The sequence below is a fragment of the Gallinula chloropus genome, assembly GCF_964237585.1.
Source record: "Gallinula chloropus genome assembly, chromosome: 12".
Taxonomy (NCBI): Eukaryota; Metazoa; Chordata; class Aves; order Gruiformes; family Rallidae; genus Gallinula; species Gallinula chloropus.
Window position 1 is genome coordinate 15,118,676 of NC_140097.1, and position 26,526 is coordinate 15,145,201.

General features: G+C 41.7%; 1 protein-coding gene across 1 annotated transcript; it reads right to left on the bottom strand.

Annotated features, from left to right (window-relative positions):
* Positions 1-357: 357 nt before the first annotated feature.
* TKT (transketolase) lies at positions 358-25,658 on the bottom strand. Its single transcript, XM_084269613.1, has 14 exons — positions 25,537-25,658; positions 20,344-20,461; positions 18,801-18,914; positions 18,076-18,173; positions 16,231-16,422; positions 15,704-15,822; positions 12,433-12,626; positions 11,727-11,891; positions 10,320-10,476; positions 6,871-7,001; positions 5,486-5,569; positions 5,213-5,306; positions 3,706-3,828; positions 358-661 (listed from the first exon to the last, which is right to left on the bottom strand). The coding sequence occupies exons 1-14, from the start codon at positions 25,641-25,643 to the stop codon at positions 474-476; spliced, it is 1,884 nt and encodes a 627-aa protein (XP_084125739.1). The 5' UTR covers positions 25,644-25,658; the 3' UTR covers positions 358-473.
* Positions 25,659-26,526: the final 868 nt, after the last annotated feature.

Below are 26,526 nucleotides of genomic sequence, written 5' to 3' on the forward strand. Positions count from 1 at the left end.
GGGGGTAGTGAACGCTGCCGGCAGCAAGGGAAGGATTCTGCTTTCACCAAACTCTCTTCACGACAGGATTTTACTCTTCAGTGCTAAGTTGGACCAAGCATTCAAACAGCATTACTCAATTCACGCCGGGCAACAAAGCCCCACATCTATTTCCCCGCGGAAGCATGGCCCACTCAGACCTTCAGCAACCCCCCAACCCCTCACAGGCCAGAGCTCACTGGGGGGAAGGTCAGCTGCAAAGCAGAAAACGCAGACAGCAGACAACGGGCTGCTGCCCACCAAGTGTTAAACGAAAACATTCAGATGTTACCCCACTGCACAAAATCCCAGAGGAAAAAAAACCTAAAACCCAGAAGGTTTTTTAAGCTGGTATTTTTATTAGAACTCTCTACATAAAGCACCTTTGCCTGCCTTAAACTTACAGTACCTCTCTGAATACTGCTTTTCTGCAACACAGCACAAGATGCTTCAAACTACTCTGCGTTTCTTGATTTGGACACTGCTGACTTAACAGCTTGCACAATGGCATCTTTGTCAATGCCAAACATCTTCAGGAGCTCCGCTGACTTGCCACTGCGTGGTACGTGACATACAGCCAAGCGATGGACTGTGATAGCCGACTCGCCCACTACTGCAGCGCACACTGCTTCTCCAATGCCACCTATGAGAAGACAAGAATGACATGCATTGGTATGCTGCAACGGGCAACATATGACATACAGACTGTGTGTATCTCTGATGCCAAGGTCTGTGCAAGTTAAATACTCAGTTCATGTGCTTATGAGAAACCCTCAGTTGCAACGTGTCTGAGCGGTGCGTTTGCGAAATGAAAACAAGTCCCTGTTTCAGAGGTGCTCTGAGGACAACAGCCTGACATTTCTAAAGTCCTTTCAAACTGGCAGTAAGGACACATAGCTCTAAAGGGCACAGCACTGTCAGGAAGCTCTTACCACTTCAGCAGCGGCCACCAAGAGCCAGGTTAAACGTACACACCGAGGCGTTTTTACAAATGTACCTAATGCACTGAAAATCGCAATTCCTCCCAATCCCAACAGCATTTAAGAGCTCCATCCTTTCACCATGCCTGTACACGCCGCCAGGCACCTCTCTGGGTTATGTAATATGTTCACAACCTTTGCTTAGAGCTCAGCTCTGACTGAATCACCATCAGTCACCGGGACAAAAGATGCAGCAGGGATCTGTCTGGGGGCAGGAGAGACACTGGAGGCAGGAGTACGAGGGAAGAAGAAAACACAGGACTAGTGTCAAGAGCATGTGCGCTGAGACTTGGTAGGAGAGACACCTTGGTGCTGCACTTCGGTTAGGGTGTATCTGGGAACACAGGGCTTTTCACAGCTCTGACATGGTCTGATTTAACCAGTCACACTTAGCCTCTAGCCAGCAGCACCTCTGTGGATGTGGCTGGAAAGATCAGCCTGATGTGGGCTTGTGATGCATTCAGGCTTCTGATGCGTGTACACCTAATATTCCTTGACTGCATCATACAGAGAAAGCTCTGCCAGTGTAAACCACATGTTCATCACCTCAGAGCATGATGATTTTGCCATCTTGCAAATCTGTAGTACAATATTTGTCCAGGGTTGAAAGATAAGCTAGAAAATGATAAGCCTCAGTGATGTTATCACCATCCACAGACTGGAACAAAAAGTGTGGTGTAACCAGCACTTACAGTAATACCAGCTCACTTCAGATACCTGGCAAGAATGATGCTCACCTTAAGGCAGGATCATATTCTCATAATGGTTACTGATTCCTATTAGTAGATATCTACCATATCTAGTGGCACAGCTCACAGCTCACAGCTGTCCCTCTGCTAAATTCTCCACTTGCCACAGGAGGAGCAAGGCTGACAGCTCGCTCACAACAGCTGCTCTCTGTTTGCATATGGACTCATCTTCATGGGACATGTTTGCACAGGCAAGGCCCTGAAAACCTGTGCAAACAAACCATGTCAGAGAACAAGCAGCTCAGTTTTCGGGGCCAGTTTTAGTATCACCTTTGCCAACCACCTGGATGGCAAAGGGGGATCAAGGGTTCCTGCAGTCAGTTTGTGGATGACACCAAGTTGTGTGGGAGTGTTTATCTGTTGGAGGGTAGGAAGGCTCACTGAGGGATTTGGACAGGCTGGATTGATGGGATGGATTGACTCATCAAAATGTATACGGTTCAACGAGGCTCCCGGGTGGGTCCTGAATTTGGGTCACAACCACCCCATGCAATGCTACAGGCCTGTAGAAGAGTGGATGGAGAGCTACTCAGCAGAAAAGGACCTGGGGGTGCTGGCCGACGGCCAGCTGAACATGAGTCAGCAGTGTGCCCAGGTGGCCAAAAAGGCAAATGGCAACATGGTGCGGATCAGCAATGGTGTGGCCAGCAAGACCAGGGCAGGGACCATCCCCCTGTACCCGCCACTGGTGAGGCTGCATGGTGAGTACTGTGTTCAGTGTTTGGCTCCTTGCTACAAGAAGGGCATTGAGGTGCTGGAGCACGTCCAGAGAAGAGTAACAAAGCTGGTGAAGTGTTGGGAGCACAAGTCTGATGACAAGTGGCTTGGGGAACTGGGGTCATTTAGTCTGGAGAAAAGGAGGCTGAGGGGAGACCTTATTGCTCTCTACAACCACCTGAAAAGGAGGGCATAGCCAGGTGGGTGTTGATCTCTTCTCCCAAGTAACAAGTGACAGGAGAAGAGTAAATGTTCTTAAATTGGGAGGTTTAAATTGGGTATAAGGAAAAAATTCTTCACTGAAAGGGTTATCAGTCACTGGACAGCCTGCCCATGGCAGTGGTTGAATCACCATCCCAGGAGGTATGTAAAAGGTGTGTAGATGCAGTACTTGGGGACACAGTTTTGTGATGGACTTGGCAGTGTTAGGCTAGCTGTTGGACGTGATGGTCCTCAAGGTCTTTTCCTACCTAAATGATTCTAAATAAAATCCTGGGAAGCACGGGGAGTCTTCTAGAGACTTCTCTGCTTCTCCCAAAAAGTATTTTATCTGAAGATTTATTTGGGAGTGAGTCATCCTAGAAATTCCTATTCGCATGCGTCATGCACTTTTAACCCTCAGCTTAAGAGCACAATACAGCAGCAACAGACTCTGAAATGGCCTGTAAGCAGGTGAAATGAAGGAACAGTAAGAATCAAGTGAAGATGCAAAGTGTTCAGTCTCTTCAAAGGCCCTGACCTGCTCTTATAGTAGTGGTTGAAGAAAGAGAAGAATTTATCCCAGAGTGACTGCAGAAGTTGCACAAATGATCTGATTTTAAGCAACCTTGAGCCAACCTTTTGGATACAGGGAAAACCTAGGAAACCTGCACAGCAATGGTCCATCTTGCAAACATAAACTGCACAGCAGCGGCTGTAAAGCCATTCTGAAACCATCCTGCACAGTCACTGCACTGCAGCAGGAATTTAGTATCACACTGGGAACAAATTAATTGAGTCCTCACTTGGACCAAGCATACAGAAGAGCACGCATGGCCAAGTTAATCAGAAAGGCTGTCCTGATTAACCCATTATCTAAAGAAACTTTCAATCCTCAGTGTCATAACTGTAACAGCAGCAAGAAAGTCTAAAACCTCTCTTTAGCTTTAACTAAATGACACCACCAGGTTCTATACTTCTCTCAGGTCAGGAGAAGCTGAGGATCAACTGCAACGGTGTGTGACCTTCTGGGCCCAGCTCACCTTCATGGTAATGGTCCTCGACAGTGATGATTCTGCCTTTGGTTGCTCTTGCATTTTCAAGTATTGTCTTCTTATCCAGGGGCTTTATGGTGAAGGGATCAATCACACGGATGAAGATTTTTTCTGCAGAAATAGAATTAAATGATTTGCAACATGAATTTTGAGAATGTCAGACAATAGAAGTGATACAAGAAGCCCCAGCACTCTTTTAAAGCCAGTTCAAAGACTGTCTACACTAATTCCCAGGTATCTGTATTTATGGCTCGTTTCCCACAACCGTATCAACCCTAGTTTTTGTATGCATTCTTTCTTCACGCACCTTGTGAGGCAGTAATATCCACCCATTTCACAGATGAAACTCTTGAAGCAATAAAGGTTTGGATAAGCAACTGAAGGTCTCTAAGAGTACCCACCAGCAAAACAGTAACCTAAACAGCTTCTCACAGGTAAGAGCAGAATGTAGTCACCAGGAAATCCTTCCTATTCAGACTGTTCTGCTTCTGCTGTCTGTTAGACACTCTGAATTCTCACTGCAGGCTGCCCACCTCTCAGGTATGCCTGTTTGAACTACCTCAACCGTGACTGTGGTGCCCTTAAGTTTAGTGTCAAAGCCAGACTTCATCTGGTCATTATAAGGCAGGCCCAGATTGCTTATTAAAGCTATTTACAAATGGCAATTGTTTATGAAGAATAACAAATTACATGAGGTTTCATCTAGCTGAAGAGCAAGTCAACTCCTTCCATACATAAAGAAGCCCTGTGTTGCCAGTTTTGTGACTGAAGGCTCTTCAGTGGCCAATGTATTTTAGGTACTAGGCCCTACCTCTAAACGAAGTGATTATCTCTCCATAGCTGGTTATTCATACTTTAACATCAACAGAGCATCACAAAATGCAGAAAAATAAGAACACTTCTGAAAAAACCGTTTTAAAAATATCGTGAGCTTGTTGGCTCAAAGTCACGAGACAATACATATCCACCCAGACACAGCACACAAAGCTACCCGTAAGCCACAGGCAGCATTAATTGTATTACCTCTTACTATTTGTAATCTCCTCCTGGGTGTAGGCTACTGACTCTGAGGGATTTTTGATGGTTTCTTTCTCTTCTTAATTCATTATGGGATTTTTATCTTTGTTGAGAATTGTCAGTGCGTTTAAGCAGTATTGTAGAACTACTGCATCCCACGCCAGTTAAAAGTTGATACATTCATTCAATGGCACTAAGTTAAGCAGCGAACCGTTGTGTGAGAGCACACGCAGTTGCTGTGGCTCAGCAACACGCTGTATTTTGGGATCTAGCCCCAGCCTGTATCATGTCCATACCCTAGCTCACCCCGACACTACACCAGGGAAGGATCGCTCCCGGTTCTTGTTATCAGCTTAACAGATGATCAGTTGTCTGTAACATTTTAATTACAAAGGGTGAGCAGTTAGGCCGAGTGGTACTGGTTTCTTCGCTGGTTTAAATGATAAAAAAACCCCAAACAAACCCGTCATCTGATCACCTTTTCTCAGGTGCTCTGCAGCGGCCAGAGCCTCGTGCAGAGTGACTCCTGCTCCAATCACAGTTACTTGGTCATCCTTACTCTTCAGAACCACCTGTAAGAAAATGTTTCCATGTATTTTTAACAATAAATCTTACTGATTTTTCTAAAATTTCTGGTGATTTTATTAAATAAAGCAAATCCTTGGCACTGGAATGCTTTAAAGGGAAAGGGGCTTTTATACAAGAAACTTGCGCATTTTTTTCTGATTCTATTTATCTGAGCAATATTTACCTTTGCCTGTCCAATATGGAAGTCCTCATTGTTGTTGTAAATGACAGGATTTTCAGGACGACTAGTTCTTATGAAACAAATGCCCTGTTTCCGAAGTAAACATGTTATAAGTTATAAAAGCAGAAAGGTGTTGACATTCTAGTTAGTAAACCCTAAGGAAAAAATACAGCAAAATGACTTTTTCTACTTGTCTGGGTTTTTTTTCACCCTTTCACCTTACCTTTTGTTCTACTGAGTCAACTCGCCCACCCCCCCTCCCCCCAGTCCTTTTTCAATAGAAAAAAAGTACAGTAGAACAGTACAATAGTAGAACAGTTGTTTCAAGCATGCTAGTAATTTAAAACTTCTTTTCTGATTCAAAGATCTTCATTTGTATCCTGTTATCTCGAGGAACAAGAGAATTGGAATTTTAAAACTTTGTCATACACGTGCAAATTTTACTCTAACAACTCAAAAACAAGAGGAAAAGCTCAATTGAAAGCAAGGCAAGATACTTTCCATCAGTTAATGTTCAGATGCAATCAACTAATCTCTGCCTAACACTACCTTACACTTTCTTCCCTACCCCTCTGGGTTTTTATTCCCCACAAACCACATTTGTTACACACCAAATTTCTACACCCCTTCACTTAAAAGCTGTACCAGCAAGACCGGAATTTTTCGAATTATTTGCTCCCTTCTCAAGGTAAACTCCTATGGCAGCCAAAAGTACCACCAGAGACATGGCCCAACACAGTGCTCCAAAAGGCATTTAACCGTAACTATGCCAAATTAGTTGAAGGTTAAGAGAGATGAGAAACTCTGTCACAGCTACATGGGCAGTCTTAGTCTTCAGCCACAATGCAATTTAATTGAAATCCGTCACTGGCAACAAAAGGCCAAAAGATGACTAGTTGGACTGTCAATTAGGATAAGAACAAGGTCTCAGCATCTCCAAAAGATCCTGACTGTCTTATACTAATAGAGGACCCGACTCCTGGACTTTCACGTACAGGCACTTTATGATCAGAATCTTCAAAATAAATTTTCTTTCCATATTCAGCTTCAATTTTGACCCCACAGATATAATTTTAGGAGGGTACTTTCTGTAAGTTTGCTAAAGACCAAGAAGAGAGCTACACTTGTACTTACTTCTAAGCCTGTTCAGACAAATGGCAATCTTTGCATAATCATTTGCATCAAGCCTGGCCCACAGCCTTCCAGACTGTTCATTTTGCACCAGCCTGGACAGAATGCCTGCAACCTTTCCATGCAAAGAAAACATCCCACTACCACGCTGAAGAAACAATTTATGTGGGAGGAGACATGTAAGAAATAGGCCAGAAGCAACAAAAGTGGTACCAAGAAGAAGTTATTCTCTGGCTCAGAAACACTGCGATGCAAACCTTGGTGTTGGCAGCTATTTCCACGGCTTTTTCAGTGGCTACAGCATCGCTGGGGTAGAACACGGTGGCATTGGGAATAGCCCGGAACATGCACAGATCCTCCAGTCCCATCTGAGATGGCCCATCCTCACCTAAAAGAATTAATCCAGGATTACAAAAGAGTAGGTGCACATTTTTGACAATCAGTCAATATAGCAGTGGGGGTTCAATGTAAACAGAGCAAAAAGTATAAAATCAGGCACACACAGAACATGCAAGTCTACCTGCTGGAGAAAAGAATCATCTTCTCCTTAAACTTGGAACCATCTAAACAGTAAATAAATATAGAAAGAGACTAAAAGAAAGAGAACTGGGGTTAAAATGAAAAAATAGAAAATGAAGTTTAACAGTAGAACAATGCAAAAGGAAGACAACCAAAGTAGAAAAGGTACCAATACAAAAAGAGGGTCATAAGATATCTAAGTATCTTCAGATTTACATGTACTGGGGCTGCACCAGCAAAATTTGTACTTGTCAAAAGTGTTTCTCTAGATTTAAACTGCTGGAAATCTGAAAGGAGAACTTCGTATGCTCCATCAGAAATGGAGAGTGCACTTGCTACAACTACTCTTGAATTCCTAGGCTCACTTCAAGATTAAATGAAGGGTACGTATTTTAAAAGACTTGTTACAGTATTGAGAAGAGCAACAGGGCACCCATGGTGTTAACAACTCAAGCGCCTTATGGCATGAACTGCAATCTACAGAAAACAATTGTTAGCCAGAACACGTGCTGGATGCTGCCATGATTTTCCATTGTTAAAGAAACAATCACCACAACACCCCCTGCCCCCCATGACCTTATGTAAGGGTGCTTTGGGAATGGCACTGTTCCAAACCAACCATGCAGAGTTCTGAATCTAGTCATGTCACAGCCTGCAGAGCAGAAGCAGGGCAATCAGCCTTCCCACATGCACCCACTACCTGTTACTCAAGAAGGACGAATTCACGAGGAAGGAGGAGAGTATTTTCCTAAGAGCAGCACAAAACTCTGAAGAACTTTAAACATGTTAAAGAAATCAATCACTGAACTCTGCCACTACACATTACTAATAAAGTAAGCACAAACCAGGAAAAGAGAACATCTTGGCTGTCAGTCATGACATGAAAAAAAAAAAAAATCAACATCAGTTTCTAAATATGTATCACTCTGAATGAATGAGTGGGACATCAGTGGGCATCTTCCTTTCCTAAAATGTATCTACATGATATAAACCTAAAAAAAAGTGGAATTATGAGAAACAAAATTAAGAGGTACCTGAATCCAAGAGTACTCAAGCTTGTCCAACTTTTGCTACCTTGGTGCCAGTAATACCAGCATCACAGGCCATACTAGTAATTTACAGATTAGCACTAAGTTCAGTTTGCCCCAAGTGCATCTTTATGAAAATCCTCATTTATGTGGTTTTTAGAGTGGCACGGATCAAAAAGGAGTAATTTTCAATTATGTCTGCAAAAACTACATTACAGCTTAAAAAATGTAAGTGCTTAGTATGAACAGCATCAAATGTCTAGAGTATAAAGCTGGTTGTCTAAACAACTGGTATTACTATTTCTGATGCTTACACTATGGTTTGTTTCACTATATGTTCAGTTTGGAAAATACAGATTTTTTCCATTATTCTCTTGAAAAGATATTTAATCTTTCATTAGATATTTTGCTCCATCAGCAACTGTCGGCCTAGGAGCGTACTCAGTGTGTCTCCAGAAAGTCACTGTGACAACTATTTCTCATTAATTTAATCAGTCCAAATTTCAGAGCAGCAGAAGCCCAGTTTACCTAGAACTGCATACATAAACCTTCAATTTTCACCATAGATCCAGTTAGGATTCTCGAGTCCGTGCAGGCCCAAATTCTAGTAGGAAGTACACTTAATTCATACTGCTCCATTTAAAATGGAACTTTCTTACTGCTAAAGTGTTTCTCTGAATTACTTACTTTTACAACTTGATTGCAAAACTTTGCATTCAAATTCTTGGATGAGGCATGAATCAAATTTGTAATTGAAACAACTTTATAAATCTAAGTATGAATCTCACAATTACAGCTCCCAGCAAAACATTTCAAGTGCTGAAAACTGAAACTTGGAAGTGTAGTTCTAGGAGACAATTCTGGTAACACAGATGAGTTTTATCTTCTTAAATGAGCAAAGACCAAAGCTAATTGGCTTTTGCACCAACATCCTTTGTGGCTTGCTAAAAGACTTAAACTGGATTGAACTAGACTACGATGAGGTGGGAGGACTGATTTTAAAAAGAAAAGAGGCTTGTAACAGAATCCCTACATTAATGACATGCACAAGCCGTAATCTGATACACAGTACTTACAGGCTCCACTTCTAAAGCATACTCCATATTACTGCAAGTTAAGTTTGAGGTTCTAGATGAGACTACACATGTCAATGAGCACCTTTAAATCTTTAAAGCTTTACTAATATTAAAGACCAAAATAGCTATTTTGCTTTAAACAAAAAACCCAGCCCTCCTCCAAGCCATACTGCTAGCCAAAATTAGATCAACTGAAAAACTGATATATGCAGAGTCTTAATTTACTACCCCACCAGCTGTCCTTCTCTTTCTTTTCTCCAATAAATACCTAATAGTTTTTCAAGCATGAAAATCTACTGGCATTTTCTTTCTTGGTATGCAAGTCTGCTCCTGTTTTCATGGGCGATGTCTATGCATCTCATAAAAAAAACCCCCTTCCTCCCTCAAACCCCAATATGATCTGACATGTACCAAACAGTTACGATGGGAAGCAAAGACCAGAGAAGGTACTGCAAATTTCCTGAATTACATAACAGTGCCACAGTTCCCATTTCATTAGGGCTTTAAGGTTTCAGGTTTTTTTAATCAACACATTAACTGCTCCAGTAGTAAGAAATACTGAGATAAGCTGAAGCAATTATTTCAAAATGGTGATATTCAAAGGCAAAATAAAACAAAACCAAGATAAAACAAAAATATTTATCCCTGATAAAGTGCCTTTATATTGGTGGACAACAGCACCCGTGCAAGAACAGTTTCTTATTTTAGGGACTGGGAAACAAAGGTGTACAACTATTCTCATCACAGAGCTCCTCAACTGTGAAGATGGAAAGGTACCTAAGCTCCTCAGTTTCAATCTAATCCCTTTGTATCACTATGCCTGTGGAGTAGAAAAGCTTGTAGTCCTATTTTTATCAGGCCAAACCAATAAAAAAATAGCAGATAAGCGAATGAAGATTTGAAACCTTTCTCGTTCTTTCTAAGGACAACACGTCTGATAAAAGTGAACTGCAAATATCACTTCTTCCTGTAAGTGGTCCCACTGTTATACCATCACAGCTATATTACTGATTGTCTCCACAAAGCGTTACAAGTCTGACCGCCAGATTAAACTGCTAATTAATAAGCCAAGGTGGCCCTTACCAATAGAAACACCACAGTGCGACCCGCAGAGGTTGATGTTACTTTCAGAGATGGCAGCCATTCGGATCTGGTCAAAGGCTCGTGTGAAGAATGTAGCAAAGGTGCTGGCAAAAGCAACAGTTCTGTCACGAGTGGCACAGCCAACTGCAATGCTCACCTGAAAAGGGGATTGTACAGGAATAGTGAATTCCTCACTGATTGTTTCCAAAAGATCAACTGTAGGATTTCCTACTGTAAAACTTCTTCAAGAAGTTCTCAATGCAGATGAAAAATCTCTGTTCAGTCCTGCTCCTAACTGGACTTTCCAAAAGAAGTTGGCAACTCACTCTTGCACTCTCTCTCCTCTGTTCCTTGCCTCAGCTGGTAGATGTTATTGTTGATCCTTAATGGCAGCTCATTTTCTTCATCCGCTCCCAGCTGCCATTCACAGGGTTTCAAGACTTCTTCCCACTCCCTCCCCCTTTCTTTCCCTGGATAAATGGCTTACAATTTCAGTTCAAAGGACATGGTTTTACTATCTCCAGTAGACAAAAAATATCAATACTAAGTGGTAATGGATTTACCTGTGTTATTTGGACTGATGGACCTTTGGACTAAAAGGACCCTTTTTCAGCAGGATGGAAATTAGTACAAGGTCCTTAAATTGGTTATTGCTACAATTACCCCATACATTTATTTTACACAGAAATTGGTTTCTCTTCATGGCAAAGTTCTCCTAAGCTGATGTAAATCCAAAATGCCTAAAGCTCATGAAACTGCCCTAGTATAAAATAACTGCAAGAGACAGTCCATGGGTTCTTTAGCTATAAATTATTAAAAACAACAAGAAGTTTCTGCCTGAATTTGTGTCTTTAATTTAATTTGCTTCAGTGAACCCATACAGGTGGCAACTGAAGATTCAGATGAGTTACCAATTAATTTTAATCTTTCTATACGAATGTCACCAGACTAAACGCATTAAGTGCTTCTCTGTCCACGTCTTTATAGCCCAGTCTAGAATGGAACCCATTGTCATGTTCCATTTACTGTGAATAAAAAAACCCAAACCAAACACCAACATATTTTTAGAGTTAGATCTCTACAAATCACAGTGTGGAAAGTATTGCTGCTGTTTCATGTTGCCATCTCCTTGTGTTATTCCGAAACACAGACAATGCAATCACAACAAGAAAAAAAAAAAGAAGGGGATTTAGGAAAGAATTATTATAAGCACTCCTGTTGTATTACACTTGTAAACTTTTGCCATAGGCTACTTTATCCCTAAGGAGTGAGCAAGTCAAATGAAATAGCCATGAATACAGACCTGGAAAGGCAATATTAAAATCCCACTCTCTGAAGACTTGGGCTGAATGGTCTTAGATCCTGTTGTGTAACACCAGTATTTCATAAAACCAAAAGACCAATTACCATGTTCTGCTCAGCAATGTAGCATTCAATGTAGCGACTGGGATGTTCCTTCTTAAACAGCTCTGAGAAGGTGGAGTTCTTTGTGTCTCCATCCAAAGCAATCACTCGATCATTAGCGTGGCCCAGTTTTGCAAGTGCAACACCATAAGCTTTGCGGGTAGCCCACTAGGAAAAGATAAATACAGTAGTACTGTTACAACTTTCTGTTTCTAGGAAACCCACCTTAGCAGCATCAAAAGTATATACCAAAACACTGACACACAGAAGAATGAACACCCCCCCCCCCAAAAAAAAAAAAGCCCTCAGCAAATTATCAGGACCCACATCTGTGCTGAAATCAGCAATTCCCTACCAATCTCCCTAGAAGATTCTGAAAACCTTGGTTTCCAACTATGGAAATTCACTGAACCTTGCGGAGTTTCTTTAATTTTAAATACCCATAGTTTGGATATTTTATAATAATCACAAAATGAAGCATGATTAGTCTTTTTTAAGACTATATATATTTTAATATATCCTTTCAACACCCAGCAAACTGAATTTCTGTGTCACAACATGGAGGCAGATGTTTATCAGGAAACTCAAAACAGGTAAGAAGAGGTGGGTAGTTGAAATTGTGGCAAGGGATAACACAGAAACTCCTGTCGCACATTGAAGTCTCACACTTCAAAGCTATCTGACAAGCAATGAAAAAGCAAGAGAGTACCTTTTCTCCCACTTTGTAAGTTGGTGGAGATGGCATCTTAATGTTTCTGATATTTACTACAGGTGCATCTTCTTCTGGGAGGGCTGGAGAAAGCTTTTTCTTATTTTGGATTTTATCATCTATTTCCTGAATGACCTGTTCAGCCATGTTTTTTGGAAGGGGTTTTCCATGCCAGCTTTCCTTATCTTCAACACCTATGTATTTAAAATGACATTACCAGTAAGAAAAACTATGAAAACTATTTTACTCAAATAAAAGTGCAGTGGAGTATTACAATCTTCTATAGCCTTCCAAGGAAGAACTGCCTTATTATTCCCACTGTAAACAACTACAATACTATTCAACTGTATTATGACAGATGTTTAAGTCAAAGAAATAGTCCAATTCTATGTATTCCAAACCAGTGATGAAATTCCAGTGTCTTCTACTGAAATTGTTTTTGAATTGGCTCCTAAAAGACCTAGTCCCTAAGTGTGGCAAGAAGTAAACAGTAAATCAGTGCGAGAAGTTAACAGGAAATTTCAATAGCTAGGCATAAACAAACTCGGGTAGGTTTCAAACAACAGTTAATCAAAGTTAATTCAAACAAGACCTAAGTTTTATTGCTTTATTCTGATGGCTTCTGATAACTTTTATCTTTGTGTACCCAGCACTAAAAGCAAAATTACCTCTCTGGCTGATGCACTGCTTTGTGCTAAATAGGATTTTTCTTGCCTATTCAGGAATTCCAACCATGAACTTAATTGTCTCCCCAGAAGGGGAGCCCAGGCAGCCAGCTTCTTGCAGCCCAAAAGGCCAACCATATCCTGGGCTGCATCAAAAGAAGTGTAGCCAGCAGGTCAAGGGAGGTCATTCTGCCCTTCTACTCTGCTCTTGTGAGATCCCACCTGGGGTACTGTATCCAGTTCTGGAGTCCCCAACATAAGGAGAACATGGAACTGTTTGAACTGGTCCAGAAGAGGCCACAAAGATGATTAGAGAGCTGGAGCACCTCTCCAATGAAGACAGGCTGAGAGAATTAGAGTTTTTGAATTGGAAGAGCGTAGATTTAGATTGGATATTAGGAAGAAATTCTTCAGAAGGTGGTGAGGCACTGGTACAGGTTGCCCAGGGAGGTGGTGACTACACCCTCCTTGGAGGTGTTCAAGGCCAGGTTGGATGGGGACTTGAACAGTCTGGTCTAGTGAGAGGTGTCCCTGCCCATGGCAAGGGGTTGGGACTTGATGATCTTTAAGGTCCCTTCCAACTCTAATCAGTCTGTGATTCTAAGTGTGGAGGACAGTCAGGAAGCTGCAGCCTGCTGCTATCCAGCAGTAGTTCATCTTCCTCTCTTACCCCTCCTTGGCCAAGGCCTTGCAAGTGTTGACCTGCTGGAGGGTAGGAAGGCCCTGCAGAGGGATCTGGACAGGCTGGATCCCTGGGCCATGGCCAATGTATGAGGTTGAAGAAAGCCAAGTGCCAGGTCTTGCACTTTGGCCAAAACAAACCTCTGTTTGGGGCAGAGCAGCTGGAGAGCTGCCTGCCAGAGAGGGACTGGTAGGGGTTGGTCAACAGCCAGCTGAACACGAACCAGCAGCGTGCCCGGGGGGCAAGGCTGCCAATGGCATCCTGGCTTCTTATCAGCAATGGTGTGGCCAGCAAGACCAGGGCAGTGACTGTCCCCTGTACTCAGCACTGGTGAGGCCACCCCTTGAGTGCCACATTCATGTTTGGATCCCTCACTACAGAAATGACACTGCGGTCCGGGAGCATGTCAGGAGAGGGGCACCAAGGCTGGTGAGGGCACTGAAGACTAAGTGTAGCTGGGGGAACCGGTGTTGTTTAGTCTGGAGAAGAGGAGACTGAGGGGGACACCTGACCACTCTACACACCCTTCTCTCAGGTAGTTGGAGAGGTAGGGGGCTGACCTGTTCTCCCTTGTGACAAGCAACAGGAAAAGATGAAATGGCACCAAAGTTGCTCCAGGGGAGGTTTCAATTGGATGTTAGGAAAAACTTCTTCCCAGAGAGGGTTGTTAGGCCTTGGAACAGGCTGCCCAGGGAGGCAGTGGAGTCACCATCCCCGGGGGTGTTTAAAAGACAGGCAGATGCAGTATTTGGGGATGTGGTTTAGTGGTGGTTTTGGCAGGTTAGGGTGATGGCTGGACTTGATGATCTGAAAGGTCCCTTCCAACCAAGACAAGTCAATGATCATTCGATGAAAAGGAAGATATTTACTCCTGTTATTAATATTTATCTGATGAATTCACAAAGTGCTGTTAAAAGCTGTAGCTGAACAGAATCATGACAACCTTGACATGCAGAACACAATTTACTTTGTTCTGTGGATACAATGCTCAGTAGCCAGCACAGATCCCACTTTCAGAACAAAAATAATTTTATCAAGAGTTTGAAAGACTTCCACATGCTATTGATCAAATTTGTAGGTGCACATCTGTCCCCTAGACAAGGGCATCCAGGTAAGTTTCACACCACATGAAAACTACAGAAGCATCTTAGAGGTACCACAAACTCCAAAATGCAAACGGCTGCTAACCTAGGAAATAATGTCTATGGACTGGTGTATCCTGTATCTTAATGAGTCGCACATCAGATTATACGAAATAATCTGCAGTATGACCAGGTAACTTATGTACCACATCTCATGCAGCTTTGTCTAAACTGTAAATGCACAACCCCTTCTTGTTTTCCTTGCATTTACACTGCCTGGCTGGTAATAAGCAGACCCAGTTACCTGTAACATGGGAAGCACAGAGCTTCTGTGACGAAGAGGGTCCTTCTCTGTCTCAGAACAGTCTCTGTGAGTTGGGGGATCAAGAGCCAATCAAGAAGGTTGCCCTCTTTTGCTAGGGCAATTCTCAGGACCAAATCATAAGGTTCAACGGTCCCCTCTTCCCCCAGCCATCTTCTAGACTAGAAAAGACCTTTTAAAGACTAACAACTCAAGCACAGCTGACAGCAGAGGAAATCCCACTCTGTAACTGGGGATCTGTAAAAGCCCAGTCAATGTGGAAGCACACCTGTCTGGATAATGTGAAAAACTGAGAGCTGTATCTTTACCTGCTTCAATGTGTTGATCTAATGTCCTCCTCAAGAAAAGTCAACAAAGGAAAAATACAACAGGGTGAAATTCTGGTCTTTCAGATTGTACAGGATACACATCAACTTTTTTCTAGTGTATGGAATAAATTTTTTGACTGCACCTTTATTGCAGCATTATGTACATATTATTATAAATACATGTGTATACAAAGCAGCAGATGTTTTATTACCTGATATGCCTTTGCCTTTAAAAGTCTTTGCAATGATAGCTGTTGGCTGATGTTTGGCCTGGCCAAAGGCTTTGCAAAGTTCCTCCACACTGTGTCCATCAACAATGATAGCATGCCAGCTAAGAACACAAAACAGATCAACTGTTTCTAAAGGGTTTTAGCATGTGACGCTCTCTGGCAATCAGCAATAACAATAATATTAACTTCATTCCCATGCAGTGTCTTTTTAAGAGACCCAAAGTATGCCACAAACATGAACTAGTGTTTGAGATTACAGAACACCACAGTCCCTTTTTTTATAATGGAAAATGATTCACAGAGGGATTAACTGCTACTAACAAAATTCACAGCCCACAGATAATTCTTCCGGTACAAGTAAAGAAGACAAGTATCAAGCATTATGAAAGAACATCTTGCTTGGTGGTGGTATCCTACAGAGCTGAAAGCTCACTTGAAAAATTCTGAAAAATCAGTAAAACATACAGTTTCATATGGGAGACTATACCAAACTTCTCCCAATCACATACCCGAAGGCTTCACAGCGTTTCTGGTAGATTTCAACATGATGCTGCAGAGGCGCAGGGTCACTCTGTCCAAGACGGTTAACATCAAATATAGCAACCAGGTTATCAAGCTTGTAAAACCCAGCAAAGGCCATTGCCTCCCAAACAGAGCCTTCAGACAGCTCTCCATCTCCAAGCAGACAATACACTCGATAGCTAGAAGAAATAAAATTAAAAAATTAAGTTCGATGGGCAGGCACAATTAAGTGAAAAGCAAACCCCCTCCAACAACTCATAGTGAGAATTCACTGCTTTTCCTTTCACAAACCCAGCTTGCATTGATCAACGCATTCACCTCCGATAACCTTACGTAAGCTGAGGCAAATTGAATTAATATACTTTTGAGCTGTCACACATGAAAAAAAGTAAGATCTAGAAATACTGTACCACTTCTCAAACCTTTGTCCCCCAAAAAACTCAGGTCTTAAGCTTCCTCCTATTGCAAGGCCTGAATGAACAGGCCCATTAAACACTGTCACTGTGACTCAGCAAGTTCACTAACAATGCCTGAAAGGTTACTGTCTGCTTCCTCATTCCTACCGTATATTCCCTGGAAGGATGACAAATAATTTAATTCCAGGAAACTATAAATTGGGGATGAACTCAACTATGGAATAAAGCATGTTGCATAACCAAAATTGGATTTCAGGTAAAAGATAACCAGCAGTGATAGATGACTTCTCCAAACATGGAAGCTTTTTATTTAGGTAAAACTCAGCACAAATACTGCCTGACCTCTGCATGATTCAGACACTATATTGATTTTTTATTACCCCTTGGTATTTTTTATTTCAAAGCTTTATAAATGTTTATTACCTGCTAAAATTAAAAAAGAAGAGTAAATTAGCCTTCAAATAGCTAACTTGAAAACAAAATAATCAAGATCACTGTTAGCATTTTTTTCTACTAGATATTAAGCTATAACAGACTTTTGATCTGAATTCCACCTGCCTCCAGCTAAATCTAAACCCCTTCCACATAAGCTGCTCCCCAGTACTGCATGTATGACCACCTTTTTCTTCTGTCACGTAAGCACTGGTTAGATTTTTTCCACACGTAGCATCTGCTAAACTCAATTAAAATCAGCAAGTCATCTTTCACAGAAATGATTTCAAGCTAGTGAAGTGTAGGCCACATTAACTGGGCAGCCTATGCTTGAGTGTACTAGAACTGTCATATAAAATATATCAACCACATCAGGCTATTTTCCTCCTCATACAGATTTGCCTTTAGACATCTACTTTTCTTGTCCACAGAACAAATAGCAGAGGCAGTAATTTTTGTCTCTGTGGAGTCAAGTGCCTTTCTGATAATATTCTGAAGTCCTACTTTATTTATTCAAGGGTGCTACTATTGACCATAACTCCTTATCTAGACACATGTTCTCCATTGTCATCTGATTTCACACAGATGCATCTCCAGTTTGGGTCTTCCTTTTAAGGGTACACATACCAATCTCAAAATAGCTATCAATTACTCTCTGGAAATTAGAAGCTGCTCCAACAACTGGCTTCTGTCTTCAGGAACATCACCTTACAATGCTATCAGGTTTCAAAAGGAACACACATGCACTAATTCTTGCTCATCTTTTAAACCTTTGTAGTATCCCTGGCAATGGCTTTGTCATTATCAGGCTAGTAATCTAGCTTTTAAAAGCTGGAATTTGAAATAAAATTTGGAAGTGGAGAATAGAATAAAGGAGGGGGTTGGTCCATGTCTTGTCCTCCCCCTTGAGACAAGAATATAATTTCTTTTCACAATATATTCCCATTTAATGCCTATAATAAAGAAATACAGAGATGGAATTACCTGGCTCTGTCAAAGAATTTGCCAGTGTAGGCCATTCCACATGCAGCACCAAGACCCTGACCAAGGGATCCAGTAGCCACATCAGTGAATGCTTGTTTCTGAGAATAAAGAGACAAGAATTTTATAGTTAAGAAACAAAGGCACAAAAATCCGATGCTAGGAGTTGGTTCAACATACATATAACTTAGCTTCTTAGCCACAACAATATAGTCAAAATCCCTATTCTTTCCCTGCAATGCTCACACCCTGACAATCACAATGTCACGAGCCAACATTAGCGTCTCTGAGATGGCACGGCACCTGTGAGCCACGAATTTCTCAGCTATGCCTTGCATGGCAACAGTTAAGAATTGATGATTTTATGTAAAAAAGAATAGAAACTAGTGGCTGTGACTGCAAAGACCAATGAGGTGTCCAAATTTGATATAAACTCTTGAAGTATCTCACAGCTTCTTAAAGGACGAGCAAAGCCATGCTGCAACTTTTATATAAACCTTTTAAATTGAAAAATATTGACATATAGGACTATAGGGAACAAAAAAGGTAATTTTTCCATGTTTATTCGAATGCAGACACTGATTCAGTTGTGAGGCCACAAATATCACCATCCTTCTAAGTCGTTATCTTTCCCATACTGTAGCTGGCAATTGGGAATTGCTGCAAAATACACGTGCTGCCTGTTTTACAGAAAACACCATCTTATATCAAAGGTTGTGAGCACTCACTGGTACAGGATGTCCTTCTAAGACAGAATCAATTTTCCTCAAGTTGAGTAATTCTGTTTCTTGTAGAAAGCCAGCCTCTGCCCAAACCGAATATAAAATTGGTGCTGCATGACCCTAGAGAGAAACATAAATTTTAAGGAAAGCACAAGTTTCACAATATCATTATTGTGATACTATTAAGGCAAAATTCTACAAAGTTAACAGACCCTGGGATCCAGTTCTTATGTCCATAAAAAAGGGATCAACTTGTAAAACATTTTTACAATGCAACATTCACACCAATGCTTGTTTCCAAGTCCCCCACATCCCTTCTTAGAGCACCCCAGATAGCTGACTACAGATAGCAAAAGAATACAGCACTCTCTCTAGGGATATTTAGGATGCCTTAAGAAAATCAATGTGGAAGAAGAAGGTGTGTCTCAGCCATGCAGGTCCAACTGATGAGCAAGTGTTATCCCATACGAACTTCTTCAGTACATATGTATTCAAAGTAAGATGCAGTGTGCGACAACAGGCAAACTTGTAAGCCTTATACCCTGAGATCCCTGCAGACAACTGTACAACAGCAAAGAAGCTGTCACCTTGCACTCATGGAGTCATTAGGAGTCAAAAAACCATGCAGATGTCTGAAGCCATTTAGCAACTTTGGGCATAAACCTTGATTAAATAGAGAGAGGTAAAGCAAACATGAAGAGACCTTTACCACATCCACATTAGCTACTTGCTCTGCATCTACTTATTTCAGAATGGCAACCACAAATGGCAACAATTACTGCCACTGCAGAGATATATGACATCAGCCATGCAGCACGATTGTAAGCTACCATGTGAGGAACAATGGAGTACTAGAGTACAGAATACTTTGTCTGCTATTTTTTACATCATTATGTTTTCTGAAGGCCCCTCAAAACTGACTTTGTAATTGAACCTTTCCTGTGATTTGCAAAGATACGAAGCTAAAGGGGACAGAAACACTAATGGCAAGCTCAGATTGTGATTTTATGTGTTTTCTGAACCTCTGTTCGTCAATAGTAATGACTTTAGTATCATACTGGCACAGCAGGAACGCAAAATACCCACTAGCCTAACATAACTATTTCATATAATGCTCCCTGAAAAGCCGAGAGCAATTAGTGCACACTGTGACGTGACTGCAGGCATAACAGTATGGCTGCATTTAACAAGTAGAGCACAAAAGCAAGCTGCGACTCACTCGTTAAGAGAATTGGTTATGCCAAAATAATACAGACATTAATATTTCTTGATAGAACATACAGACAATAACAATTTAATATATTTAACAAATTAAAACTTACCAAGACACATTATAAAGATACTTTAAATTTATTTTTTAATTTTGTTACAACTTCATTAGCTTTTATTTGTCTTTCTGAAGAAGACAAACTCCAAGCTCTCAAGTATTTTCAGTACACTTCAGTGTCAATGGAAGCATAAGTAAGCGTATGTCAAAGACAAGTCAATTTAACTCACAAACAGCTCTTCACTAGCAGACTGCAACAGTACAGCATAACAGTTATTTTACCTTTGAAAGAACAAACCGGTCGTTGCTGGCGTTTCTGGGATCTTGAACTTTGTACCTCATGGTATGGAAAAACAGCACAGACATAATCTCTGCTGCACTGCAACATGATGTAGGGTGGCTACAAGTCAAGACAGACCCAAGATTACCACTTTCATTATTGTTTGCTCACGACCACATATTTAAAATATCTCTTACCAGTCCCTACTACTCAGCATTAAAATACACAGCTTTAAGTGATGACCCACCCCATCTACCATCACCCCGATGCCAATTAGTTGTACCTTGAGACATAACCAGCCTTCTTACCTAGTTAAACTGGATGTTAAAAGATAGACCCTGGTGACAACTCAAGGGCATATCTTTTAGAGCTCTCTATTCTTCTTTATGCCAAGGAACACCACCCTAATGTGTAAGTTTGAAGCACAAGAAGCACTATGACCCTTTGCCTGAAATCATACTCTACTGGTTTATCTGACAACAGAAATTCCCAGGGATGCAGGGGAAACAAAGACAGTTTTCCACAGTACTTTAACCACTCAATGAGTGGAGGAATTAAAAGCATGGCACCATGACTTGTTCAAGCCCTGTTGCATTAGTGGGGATTGCTAATGCAAGATTAACTTCTGCAAAAGTTCTGGAACATTTAGATATTTATAGTGTACATATTACTAAAAAACCCTTTATTTTACTGTTACAGTGGATAGAACTAGAATTCTGATTTTTAAAGAGGGAATTAAATAATACAACTCTTGCATTCCATCTTCTATTGAAGCTGGACAGAGAAATTTAGCGTCACCGATAAAGGCCCAGATACACATTGCAAAACACTAATTTGCTTAAACTTTGGCTAAGAGAGCAACCAAATTTTTCCACATTTACTTCTATATCAGTTTGAAATACCAAACTAGTTGGTATATCAAACATTTCTAAGTATCTGGGATAGTTTCCCACTGAACTATCTGGGACAACTTTCCCAACAATTTCAATGATAGCACAAATTTACACTTCAACTGTAACTTGCCTTAGAAATACACAGGCCCATTTCAGAAGCAACTATGACATATAATACAGTTACTAACAAGAAAATATAAAGTTATATGAAAAAAGTTATTTCAAAGTGGCAAATACTGAGATATTTCAATACAAGGTATATATCTCATTTGAAGTGTAACAGAAGGGCATACAGTTACTTTCATTTATCTACACGACTGTAATTTAAACAATGATCACGATTGTAGTTCTCGTGCACCTTGAAGGGATGGCACTACTTGACTACTTGAATGTATTTGCCTTGGCTTTTGACTAGCAGTCAAGCTTAAAAGGGGTAAGAAGGCTCATTAAAAACCTTTACTTAGAGTGCAAGAAGCAGAATTTTCAGATTTTACTGGTATAAACAGGATCACTCTTGTTATCAGAGGTTGCTACTTAAGTATGGCAAAGTGAGTAATGAACAGTAAAAAAGTTATGGCTGCAGAAATGTGCACCAGCTTTGAAAATAACCTGCAGTTTCACCTCAGTTTCTCTTCTATCAATGTTTGGTTTTCACCCTTAACACAGTACTCTTAAAATGTTTGACCCTTCTTCTAAACCAGGACAATTTTACTATGAAAGTGTCACATTTCACTTTTACTTCCCACATGTACATTTACCATGCATGTTAGGATTAGACAACACTTTCATTAGAACTTTAATCAGAATATTCTCTTCAGGTAATAATAAAACTTCCCTCCCAACATCCCCAACAGTGCTGAAATAAGATAATAAAAACATGCAAAACACTAGCAAAATATGAATTACAGTTAGTGTCCGTCCCTTAGTAGGTACTACACACAGGAAACCAAAAGAATTAGCTTCAAACCATGGCTCAAACATATTAGTAAATATTTATGTATTTGAGTTAATCAATAAGCCTTACATGCTTGTTTAACGCTTTCATTCCTTTAATTTTATTAACTTTATACTTAACCATACTTCTATGAACTCCTGGTCTTGGAAAAAAAGTTTTAAACAACCTATAATAGTAGCGTGTGGAAATAAAAAAAAAAAGTAGAAAAATTTCATAAGTTACCTGAAAATCGGGAAAAAGTCTTGTTAAAACTACAGGTTAATTAAATTACTTCTTACTAACAGGATTTACCAAAAATGAAACTGTATCTCGGATACCATAAAGCTTTCTAAAATCAACTACACAATTTCATTAAATACAGACATCTTAACTATGTCCAGTGGTCTTCTATTAACTCACACTTTTCTAGTAAGTTCTATTAAAACCCCTCCTTGTTATGCCTAGCAAAGTGTATTTGGAATACTTGTACAAGGGAAGAAAAAAAGCCACAGCAAGTCCCCGCCGCTATTCTCACACAATCTTCTGTTCCTGACTGATGAACAGCCTAGGACTTGGCAGTGGTGGTCTAATCAATGCTTCTCTGCCAGACAGCTTCTGCCTTAAACTCTGAAATACAGTCCTTTAGCAGGAAAACAAATCAAAAGTACATTATAACGCTGATGTCCTGGATCCACGCAAAGCCAAGAGTAAAATAGTAAGCCCAGTGTAGTTTTGTTGTTGTTGTTATTCTGCATCAATTAGCACCACCTACACATTTCAACTCTAAAGAATAATATTGAAATGTTAAAATAGAATACTGAGCAAAAAAGGAAAACTAAGAATTAAGGAGCAAATAGCTTGCAACAAGTGATCACACCACATGTTATGAAACTCAACTGCCTCTTAAGAAACTCTTTTAACTTCCACTTTTAAGAATTTAACTAATTCTAGGAACCTAAGCACTGTTTCAAAACTGCAGAAATTTATCATCAGCTACAAAAGAGACTCTACCAGTTTTTATGAAAATGTCTGCAACACTTATCTAAAAGAAAAACTCCTTCCACACCCAAAAGCAAGTACATTCAATCTTTACAACCACCCTAATCACATTTTCTACCCACCTAAGGCATTTTAGACACTTTTTTTTTTCCAGTTCACTGAATTTTCCCACTACCCATGGCAAAGTATATGCTAGAGCATCTTCAGGATCAAAATAACTGATCCTTTAGTTCTTATTCAGGCAAAGGCTGTCCTTTCTTTAAGAAGCATTAGTACACTAAGGACTGCAAGAACTGGTGTATCAGATCTACCACAGAACCACTTGTGTTGCAATATATGCCACAGTTTACAGAAATGACTTCCTTGAAAGAAGTAGGTAGGGCATGTTTTGTTTGAAGTGCTTTTATTGCAAGTATTTCCTTCAGTTTTTCAAACTACGCCTTTAACAAACACCAATTTCCTTAACAAAGACAATGCAAGCATGAGTTTTTAAATTAACCTTAAGTTTCAATTTAAATTTAACTTACAATCAGACATCTTTCTACATCCTTAACATATACAGCACTTTAAGCAAATCTTACTGTCTCATTCAGGTTCTGGAAAACACAGTTTATAATATATAGCTCGTTTAGAAATATATGTGCCTTGCATAACACTGCAACACTCTCCATGGTTTTTCTTTTAGGCACATTACTACACCACCATTTGGTAAACAAATCCTATTAAGAAAATACATGACTTGCCAACACAATCTTCCCTAAAGAGCCTATCTTTCATGATCTGCTCATTATCAGGTTGTGTAATAATTTCAGAATCTACACAACTCCAGTGCTAGAATAAACCAGTGATGAAATTAAACACTTTGTGCGAGAAACACTCAGTACTGTAGCATACAATGAACGAGCAAAAAAAACCCCAACACATCCCAACTTGACACAGGCTTGTGTGATACTGCTTGTACACTGTAGCTTTGAAAAAAATCAAGAATTAAAAGAGCAATTGTTGGGTATCCTGTCCTTCTCCCTCCAGACTGAACTGAACAAGCTACGGCTTTGTAAAATCGCACTCCTATGGGTAGTGTCCCAACGCTTCATTTTACAGGAAGAACCAAAGCAGCACTTTCATTTGCTGTGTGCATAACGAGCGAGTAAAGTTCAGTTTCCGTGTGCTTTGAGGAAGAGCCATGTGGGGCAAACCACGCCAGACACAAGGTGGAAAATCTAAGGCAATTCAAAAGAGAAGCTTTAAAGTACTTCACACACCCCGCCTTTCTTCACACAAGCCTCAGCATCCAAAGGGTTCCTTCAAATCTTTTTTCTGGTTTTGTTTTGCTTTCTCCACGTAACACAACCAGAGAAATCCAGAGGAAATTGCAACAAAAATGGGATGATTAAAAAAAAAAAAAGCTATCACACTGTATGGAACCATTCAAATGCATTATTCAAGCAGGGAAAAAAAAAAAAAAAGGCTTCAATTTTACATGAGTAAAAACGTATTGTCTGCAGAGATTTTAAATTTTTTTCCCATAGGTAAAGCACGATCAAAGGAAGGATAACCCTGGAATCTGCACACATCAGAGCCTACACTAAATCCTGTCCAGAGGCCTGAATAAACTGCCCATTTGAGACCGCGGGCATTTCACAGATAATCCCACTTGGGCTCACTTGAAATTCTGTGCAGAATTAGTTCCAACTGACGGGCACGAAATGAAAAAGAAACCGCTTGCGCCTCAGGCACAAATTCTTTGGTTTTCAGTCCTGCATCAACTTAGCATTCCCAGCCTCCCTCCGCAGTCACAACACCCGCCGGCCCCGCCGACCGACTGCCGGCCCCCGGCCCGGGCGGCCTTTGGCCGCAGAGCCCCACATCTCGCTCGCGGCCGCCATTTCCATGCGTAGCACCTCCACATCAGACAGCTCCGCGCCAAGAACGCCGACGTGCCGGAGGGTCTCGGAGGAGGGGGCGTACAGGGGATGGGGCCCTGACCCGCCCCACCTCCCAATATTATCCCACTTCCCATCTCCGCGCAGCGCTCGTCCCGCCACGGGGCTGCCTCGGCGTTCCCACCCGCCCGCACGCGGGAGGCACGGATGGGCCCCGGCATCCCCACCCGTTAGGGTTCCGCACAACGGGAATTAAACAGTGCGGGATGCGTCTGCCCTCGGGAGACACCGGTGTGTCCCCCGGCAGCGGGACCCTCTCACAGCCCCTCCCAGCGCCACCCCGCCTCGGCCTCACCGCTGAACGGATGGCACGACCCAGGGATGCGGAGCGCTGCTCGCTGGAAAAGCGGGAGCCGCGAACCCGTGGGCGCACCGCGAAGCCGATCTGCAGCCTGTGCTGGGACGCAACCCGCCTGCCTCACTCACCCGGACCCGGCCGCGGTTGTGGCCTTGATGGAGCTGATGCGGAGCCGGTTGGCCGTGTCCTTCAAGGCCTGCAGGGTCTGCTGGTCGGGCTTGTGGTAATCTTCCATGGGGGCGAAGCAGGAGGGCGGCAGCAGTGGCACCTGGAGATGGGCAGGGGCGGCGGCACTCGGCGAGGGCTGCGGACAGCACGCCTCAGCCAGGCAGTCGGTGGGGCGGGGAGAGAAAGAGAGAGAGACGTTAGCCGTCCCGCCTCCCGCCTGCGCCGGGCCTGCCCGCGCACGTCGCCGCGGCGCCCGCAGGAGGGGCGAGGCGGGGCCGGACCGACCTCGCGAGGCCGCGCGCAAGCGCTGTTGGCGCCATTTCCCCGCTCGGTCCGGCGATGCCTCAGTTCCGAGCGCGCGGAGCCGGGTCGCGCCGTGAGGCGGCCGGGCCTTGAGGCGGGAATTCTCACTCATGTTTTTCCGCCGTTCAGACGCTGATAAAACTATTGCCGTGGGTTTCCACCTCAAGCCTGTTCCTGGCTGTAAAAGAATGTCACTGCATTAACAATAACCTCGTTCCTCTGCCCAGTCAGGAGAGCCAGTAACCGAATGACGCTGGGTAGCTTCCTTTCAGCTTGCTTTCAAGAAATAATTCATATTTCTGTAACATACATTTGAAATTTTTACAAAGGCTTGCATAAAAGATTAACTTCACGAGCCATCAATAAATTAGCAATTCTGGACACTGACATTAAGGATAACAGACTTAACAAGGCAAGTTTAAGTATTTAATATTTGTTCTGGAAAGCTCAAGTTGTACTTAAAGTACTACAAGTCAGAATTTGGCTTTCAAACAGACAACAACAAAATTAAAGTACTTGACATCTTGCTCATGAAATCTGGTATTCCTGCACTGCACTCTTCATGTATTTTGGTGTTTGGCCTGCTGGTAGTTTGTCTTGGAAGCTGTATCACACAATTAAAAAAAACTAATATATTTTTAATAACT

Excerpts from the sequence above, each read along its gene's own strand:
- TKT (XM_084269613.1), bottom strand. The coding sequence starts at position 25,643 with ATGGAAGATTACCACAAGCCCGACCAGCAGACCCTGCAGGCCTTGAAG. Across the intron at positions 18,174-18,800 it reads TAGAAGGACATCCTGTACCA|AAACAAGCATTCACTGATGT; the intron begins GTGAGTGCTCAC and ends CTTTATTCTCAG. Across the intron at positions 11,892-12,432 it reads CTTACAAAGTGGGAGAAAAG|TGGGCTACCCGCAAAGCTTA; the intron begins GTACTCTCTTGC and ends ATCTTTTCCTAG.